An 8,091-nucleotide genomic window follows, 5' to 3' on the forward strand; every position below is an offset into this window, starting at 1 on the left:
AGGTTAGGTTAGGTTAGGTTAGGTTAGGTGTATTGAGTGCCTATAAAGGGGTGTAGCTAGTAGTGAATGGGAAGGTGTAGATAGCTAGCGAGTGGTGAGGGGGAAGGGGTGTGCTGAGTGCGTGTGTAGCGGTGATTGAGAAAGTGTAGATAGCTAGTAATGAGGGGGATAAGGTGTATTGCGTGCCTGATTTGGGTGTAGTGTCAAATGGAAAGGTATGGGCAAGGTGCAGGCAGGTAGTGATAATGGAAAGGTATAGGCGAGGTGCAGGCGGGTAGTGATGAAGGGACGGGATGTATCGCGTGCGTGATTTGGGTGTTGGCTCAGCGTGACGGCCACCAGTGTACCCGGGGCGTGTGCATGGGGCTGGCGACCTGGTTGGGAGGGCGTGACGTCAGGGCCCGGTATATAAGACAGGCCAAAGCTAACAGGCGCGCAGTTGCCTTCCCGACGCCACTTCCATGTTGCTGCAGGTTTTGAGCTATTGGGTTCTTGTTTCTTGTGTAGGGAATGGGGTGTTTTGTGTGTAAGGGGCAGTAGTGAATGTATGTATCAGTGTCTTTGGTGTGGTGTTAAGTTGTTAGCTCCAGCGAAAAGGAGCGATGAGTACATGTGCTGTCCTCTACATTGTTTTAAACGTTACTATAGTATGACCAAAGGGATGATAACTATGGAGGTGTTTTGGAGGTTAAATTTTATGATGATGGCATAGTAGTTTAATGTTAATGATTGTTGTTGTTATTCTTATTCTTACTGATTTTGATGATTGATTAATTAGTGTTTCTCGCCATTAACCTAGGAATGGCATGGCATACATTTTAATTACCGCCTTAACTAAAGAGACTCGAGCAGCGTTGCCAGATTATCGTATTCACAACATTGTATTTATCATTTCTAAGCCTCAAACTCTCGTACCTCCACAAATAACGAAAGGATATTAAAGTTAGCGTTAAAACTGTTATTTATAGATGTTTGTTTGTTTTTGCCATACATATCAGTCAGAAACTACGAAAATGGAATACGGTGTGTACGATAATTTGGCATCGCTGGACTCGAGATATATTAAAACCAAACACTATTATTTCTGAAGATAACTATACTACAATATATTAAATTAGAGGTTATATTACGCTATGTTGGGGACAACTTTCCTTTTGCTGATAACAATAAACTTCAGAACACATTAACGGTTATATAATATGTCAGAATAAAAACTGACTAATGCTTTTTTATAGGTTGTGTCTGATATGACTAATTACACTTTTTCATTAATTTTCTATTATTTCCGCATTAAAACTGATACTGTTCGACCTATTTTGCTTCAGAGATTAACTTCGGTGGTGGTGGTGGTGATGGTGGTGGTGGTGAAGGCTGATGATGACAGTGGTTACGATGTCTCGCCGCCTCGCTACGTCTACGACTCTCCTGACTCACAGGTGACTCGCGGAAAGCTCCTTGGCATAATGTGATTCAATACACGACAATTAAATACAAATACACAATAAAAAAAAACCAGTGAATAATAAGATAGATAGAAAAATAAATAAATAAATAAAATAAACACTCATAGGTCGATAGATAAAAGTGTACAAACTAACACAATTAATAAATGAACAATTGAATACATAACAGGTGCTAAATATACGGTCATGTTCAGGTCAGAGAATGTAAAGAAAAAATCTGAAATGTACATTGTCACTTTTTTTTTTTCATCCATCACGTCACCCATCACTCCTCCCCTTCTCTTCTCTTCCCCTCACTAACCCTTTATACCTTTTTCCCTTGCCTTCTCTTCTCTATCCATCTGTCAAACTTCTTTTAATTTTCCTCTCTTCATTCACTTCTCTACATATTCTCTTCTTCCACACCCATATGCTTCACTTCATCCACATTGCTCTCTACATTCTCTTCATCCACATTTTTTTCCATTTTTTTTTTTTATCTCCGTCCACACTTTCCTTCATTGTCTTCTCTTCATTCAAACTTTTTCTCCACTTTCATTCTTTCCTCCACACTTTTTTTTATTTCTTTCTCTTCATTCAAACTTTTTCTCCACTTTCATTCTTCCCTCCACACTTTTTTGATTTCTTTCTCTTCATTCAAACTTTTTCTCCACTTACATTCTTTCCTCCACACTTTTTTTATTTCTTTCTCTTCATTCAAACTTTTTCTCCACTTCCATTCTTTCCTCCACACTTTTTTTATTTCTTTCTCTTCATTCAAACTTTTTCTCCACTTTCATTCTTTCCTCCACACTTTTTTTATTTCTTTCTCTTCATTCAAACTTTTTCTCCACTTTCATTCTTCCCTCCACACTTTTTTTTCATTTCCTCTTCTTCGTTCAAACTTTTTTTCCACCTTCTTCTCTTCATCCACTCCTTACATTCTTCTTGTCATCCACTCCTCACATTCTTCTGTTCTTCATCCACTCTTCTCCATTCCCTTCTCTCCATTTTCTTTTCTTCATTCAAACTCCTCTCCATTTTCTTCTTTTCCTCCATATTCTTAATTTCTTCTCTTCCTCCGCAATCTTTCATTTTTTCTCTTCATTCAAACTTTTCTTCATTGCTTCCCTTTCATTCACACTTCTCTCCACATTCTTCTCTTCCTCCACACTTTCTCTCCATTTTCTTCTCTTCATTCAAAGTTTTCTCCACTGTTTTCTCTTTGTCCACATGTTCGTTTTTTCTTCATCCACACTTATTTCCATTATTTTCTTTTAATTCATCCTTTCTTTTCCATTCCCTATTTTTTCTCTTCCACATTTCTCTCCATTTCTTTCCTTCTCTCCATCCATCCACCACACTTCTCTCCCTATCGGCTCTGCTCACGTCTGCCTTCCCACAATCGCTCCACCAAATTGTCAGTTTCCACGTATTCCTTTCATCAATCGTTCCACGTCTACCTCCCCAAAATCGCTCCATCAAACTGTCTTCACGTCTACCTTCACCCAGTCAACCCCCCAAACTGTCTGTCCTCACATCTACCTTCTCCCAATCGTTCTATCAAAGTATCTGTCTTCACGTCTACCTCCCCCAATCGTTCCAGAGCCCCAACGATGACGACGACTACTACTCCGACGAGGCCGACTACAACTTCAACTACGCCGTGCGGGATGACCACTTCAGCACACACTTCGGCCACCAGAAGGAGCGGGAGGGGAAGAGCACCAAAGGATCCTACTTCGTGCATCTCCCCGACGGCCGCCTGCAGAAGGTGACTTACTATGTCGACGGCGACTCGGGCTACATGGCAGAGGTCAGCTACGAAGGAGAAGCGCGGAAGGAGTCCAAAGAGTCCTACAGTCCTTCGAGATCCTCCCAGCGTCCTGCACGTGAGTCTGGGGAGTCCTACGGCCCTTCAGTAGCGTCCCAGCATGCGTCCTCGAGGTCAAGAGAGTCCTACAGTCCTCCAATAGCCTTAAAACGTCCTACTCGCGAGTCTGGCGAGTTCACGGAGTCCTACGCACCACCTAGAGCCTCCTACCGTGCCCGTCAGTCTAGGCTTCAAGAGAACTCAGCACCGAGGATCTCCAAAGACTCCTATCGCTCCCAAGAGTCCAAGGAGTCAAAGGAATCCTACGTTAATGTATCCTTCAACCCTGTTCATGCCAAGGAGCTGCCAAAGAGGACCGACACGGACCCCAAGGCATCCTACGAGACTCCAAGCCCATCCCGTGTCCAGGAATCCTCTGCGTCCCGGCCCCAGCGACCAGTAGGATCCAAAGCCTCAAGGAGATCCAAGCACACATCCTCAGAGGATACACGGACCTATTCTCCTCCAAAGCCATCCCTTATATCAGGCTCCTACTCCAGCCAGAAGGATTCACGTGAAGACAGAAGATCTCAGGACCGTCATTTTTCTCGGTCCTCAACTTCCTCCAGCTCGAAGGGAAAGAGCAGAACGGTGGAGGACTTTGAGGATACACCTTCTGCCCCTAAGGATTCCTACGAATTTCCTCATCCTTCCCGGTCTCCAACTTCCTCAGAGTCTAAGGAGAAGAGCAGAGGGGTGAAGGACTCTGAGGATAAATCTTCTGCTCCTAGAGATTCCTACGAACTTCCTCATCCCTCTCGGTCTTCAACTTCCTCAGAGGAGAACAGCAGAAGGGTGAAGAACTCTCAGGATTCGTCTTCTGCGCCTAAGGATTCCTACGAGGTGCCTGTTTACATCCCACACTACCCGCGTCCTGCAGCTAACTCCTACCAGCCCGAGCACCTGCTGCGTGGGGGTTATGCGTGAGGGGCTCGATGGTTTACGAAGTGCCGTGCCCCTGCAGGCGTTGGTGACCGCGGAATGAAACAGCTCTCTCGTTTTAGTGTGTGAGTGGCAGCAGGGGCCTAACTGCATACCCTCCAAACAGTCCTCTCTGTCCCATCCAACACCTTTTCCCTCATCTAAAGTGTGAATGGAAGGAGGTGTCCAGTCGCTCCTCTCTCTATCCCATCCAAACACCTTTCCCCCATCTATAGTGTGAAGAAGGTGCCCATTTGAATACCTTCCAGTCGCTCCTTTCTCTATCCCATCCAACACCATTCCTCCATCTATAATGTGATTGGAAGGTGTCTACTTGAATACCCTCCAGTCGCTCCTTTCTCTTTCCCATCCAACACCTTTCCTCCATCTATAATGTGATTGGAAGGTGTCTACTTGAATACCCTCCAGTCGCTCCTTTCTCTTTCCCATCCAACACCTTTCCCCCATCTATAGTGTGAAGAAGGTGCCCACTTGAATACCCTCCAGTCGCTCCTTTCTCTATCCCATCCAAACACCTTTCCCCCATCTATAGTGTGAAGAAGGTGCCCACTTGAATACCCTCCAGTCGCTCCTTTCTCTATCCCATCCAACACCTTTTCCCCATCTATAATGTGAGTGGAAGGAGGTGTCCACTTGAATACCTTCCAGTCTCTCCCTTCCTTATCAGACCCATACATATTTTCCCCTTTCGACAACTCTCAATTTTGGGGGCATTTCCAGGAGGCGTCCATTTGAATATCCTCCAGTAGTTCCTTTCCCTATACCATCCATATAGTTTCCCCTTTGCTCCATCTATATTGTGATTTGCAAAAGACGTCAATTTGAACATCCTCCTTTTGCTGCTCCCACTCCCATGCAACGTTGCCAGATTGTCGTACTCTGCCTCTTATGTTTGCCGATTTCCGACTCAAAAACTTCTTTCATCACCCAAATAACGGCCTGCATGTATGGTTATCGTTTAAATGGTTAATTACTGGTGTTTCTTGGCAACAGTTATGAGCCAGAATCCGGTAAATACGCGGCTCTGAGTACGATAATCTGTCAACCGTGATCGCATGCAAATACTTCTCCCCTTTGCCCCATCTATTGTGTGATTTGCAACAGACGCCCAATCGAATATTCTCCAGTGGTTCCTTTCCCTAACCATATCTTTTTTCCTTTTGCGATAACTCCATTTCTTGAGATTTCCAAAGGTGCCCAATTACATGTCCTCCACTTGCTCTTTTCCCAATCACGCCCATTAATTTTTCCCCTGTGCAGCGACTCTTATTTTCTTGTCCAAGTGAATGTCCTCCACTCGCTGCCTTCTCTATCCCGTTCATGTAGTTTCCCCCTTTGCCTCAACTCCATCTCTTATGATTCACGACAGGCGTCCAATGGTATACTGCTGATCCGTGCTAGTTTTCTATGTTACATTTATTCCTCTATCCATTTTCTTTTACTGTGCGTCTCGGGGTTCGCTTGCTCTTCTCCGATTCCCTTAAATGATTTATGGGGAGGCTTGTACATTACTGATCCGTTTACGTGTTTTCTTTCTTGTCGACAGTTTTATTTTTGATAGATCTCAATAAACAATGTAAAATGATCAGCTGCGTCATCCCTTCTTCCTTCAGTCTCCGCCCAGTAACGCCTCATACAACACAGGCCACGTGTAACGGCATAACAAAACTGTGGTAATTAATTGGGGGGTTTAGGTTAATTTTTTTTTTTTTTCCTATGTCCAGATCCAGCGCGGCGGTAAGTTACCGTAAAGGTGTTCGTGGTCGGCATGTCTTTTTTTTTTTGTGTGTGTGTGTGTATGTGACACTGATAACCATGTACTACTTACTCATGAGTGTGTGTGTGTGTGTGTGTGTGTGTGTGTGTGCCCGTTCACGACCGTTCACTCAATCATCGCCAGCAAGTACCCACCCGATTAGAAAGTCTCATTATAGTCGATTTCTGGGTACTGCCGGGACTTTCACACACCACACACCTCCTCCCCCTTGCACAAGGGCGAATAGTAACAACTCCTTGACAGCGGAAACATGCCGGTCTGAGCGGGGCGCGAACCTCCGTCAGTCAGGCCGCGAAGCCTGGCAGCTCAGCAGAGTTCTGACCACTTAGTCTTAGTGGTTAAAACTCTGCGCTCCGAGAGCGTACATAGTGACTAAGCTTTCGGAGTGTGTGTGTGTGTGTGTGTGTGTGTGTGTGTGTGTGTGTGTGTGTGTGTGTGTGTGTGTGTGTGTACAAGCAGGTGAGAACAGCTTTTTACCGGCCGTCAGGTTGCCGTGGTCTTCAGCCAGCGCGCCAATATCTCCCTACAAGCAACTGGACTCTTACATAACCCGAGCCACTTTTTCTCTCGGCGGCATAATATGCAGCTGGTGGGAGCAACGAACGGGTTTCCTCAGCCCTGATTCTTGTCCTCATTGGTTTGTTCTGGTTTACTTGTCATGCAACAGTTTTTTTTAACAAGTAACCTTGTATGAAGTTACCTGTTAAGATGCTGTTCGTGCCCGATGTTATGAATCATTCTTTCAGGCTTTCTTTTCATGTCTACATAATACTCATGTCAACAAGTTCTCGTTTTATTATTTATTAAATAACATACTATCAATAAATTAGAGCAAACGTAAGCCCGTCACGTCGTTTCTGGGTCAGCGTTGAGGAGTGTTGTAGCTCAGGGGGCGGAGTAGGTGGGCCTGGGGGGGCGGTAAGACTCGCGGGACTGGGACTCGCGGGACAGGGACTCGCGGGAACGAGAGTCGGGGTAGCGGGCCTCGCCCTCGTAGTTGACCTCGGCCTGGTAGCCGGAGTCGCCGTCCACGGAGTACTGCACCTTCTGCAGGCGGCCGTCGGGCAGCTGCACGTAGTACGACCCCTGGGTGTTGTCTCCGTCACGGGCCTCCTGTTGGCCGAAGTCGTTGCCGGAGGAGTCGTCCTTCACGGACCACTCGAACTCGTACTTGGCATCCTCGAACGAGTCCTCGTGGGAGCGGGAGTCCTGTGAGGGAGCAGAAGCCTAAAAGTGAGTCGCGAGCAGCTCGAGAACAATTAATAGTACTGAGGGCGCGAGGGGCGCCAGGCAGGGCAGAAAGGCCGCTGGGGCCACGACGTGTACAGTGTGGATGGGTGCGAGACTTATTTAAGTAAAGGACAACTCATGGGAAACCATAATGCTCTAGGAAATGCCGACACTAACCCTCTGGATAAAAATAAAAACTGGCACTGCAAGAACAAAAGGAAAGAGTACAGTGAGTGGTCACCGCTAAGACACCAAGAAGGACTTGCTCCCCACGGGAAGAGTTCCGCGCTACAAGCAAACAACCACACTTAATTTAAAGGAACAGTAAGGGCAGACCACCTACCGGAATGCCGTAGCTAGTCGGGGGCTTGTCAGCAACGGCGGCGGCCAGCACGGCCAGGAGGAACAGTACCTGGAAAGACAAAAAACACAGGTGAAGAGTTGGCTGTTAATTACTGGTCATTAGTTCAGCATTTTGTTCATAAAGTAGCTACACAACTTGATATGATTTTACATTGTATTTCATAAAGTATACAAGTCTGTTAAACAAAGAGAAAAAATGCTGAGAATGCCGTCAAGGATTATTATTAATGCTAAACACGACTGTCATTAAGCGGGAGGAGTGTGAGTGATCAAAGGTGTGACATGGCCAGTGAGTGAAGATAAAGAGTCAAGTAGGCGCCTCGCCTGGGCCCTTCAGGATACTGCCTCCTGAAGGAGCGGAGTCGGCGGTGGTGACAGTGGCTACCTTGGCGTTCATTGTGTCAGCTGGACGAAGGATTCTGGCTGCTGTACGTCGCCGATTGTCTTATATATGCTCCGCGCCG

At 46.0% G+C, this 8,091-nt stretch overlaps 2 protein-coding genes across 3 annotated transcripts; one reads left to right on the forward strand and one right to left on the reverse strand.

Moving 5' to 3' along the window:
- Window positions 1-343: 343 nt before the first annotated feature.
- LOC127005304 (serine/arginine repetitive matrix protein 5-like) lies at window positions 344-4,253 on the forward strand. Of its 2 annotated transcripts, XM_050874095.1 has the most exons (3): window positions 344-473; window positions 1,326-1,436; window positions 3,049-4,253. In XM_050874095.1, exons 1-3 carry the CDS (start codon window positions 462-464, stop codon window positions 4,240-4,242), a joined length of 1,317 nt encoding a protein of 438 aa, XP_050730052.1. In that variant the 5' UTR covers window positions 344-461; the 3' UTR covers window positions 4,243-4,253. The 2 variants fall into 2 exon arrangements, with proteins under 2 accessions (XP_050730052.1, XP_050730051.1); XM_050874094.1 differs by lacking the exon at window positions 344-473 and having other exon boundaries at window positions 498-1,436.
- Window positions 4,254-6,814: 2,561 nt separating this feature from the next.
- Window positions 6,815-8,091, reverse strand: LOC127005176 (pro-resilin-like). The gene is made up of 3 exons (XM_050873850.1): window positions 8,013-8,091; window positions 7,608-7,676; window positions 6,815-7,243 (listed from the first exon to the last, which is right to left on the reverse strand). The coding sequence occupies exons 1-3, from the start codon at window positions 8,022-8,024 to the stop codon at window positions 6,920-6,922; spliced, it is 405 nt and encodes a 134-aa protein (XP_050729807.1). The 5' UTR covers window positions 8,025-8,091; the 3' UTR covers window positions 6,815-6,919.

The sequence above is a fragment of the Eriocheir sinensis genome, chromosome 29 (genome assembly GCF_024679095.1).
Source record: "Eriocheir sinensis breed Jianghai 21 chromosome 29, ASM2467909v1, whole genome shotgun sequence".
Taxonomy (NCBI): Eukaryota; Metazoa; Arthropoda; class Malacostraca; order Decapoda; family Varunidae; genus Eriocheir; species Eriocheir sinensis.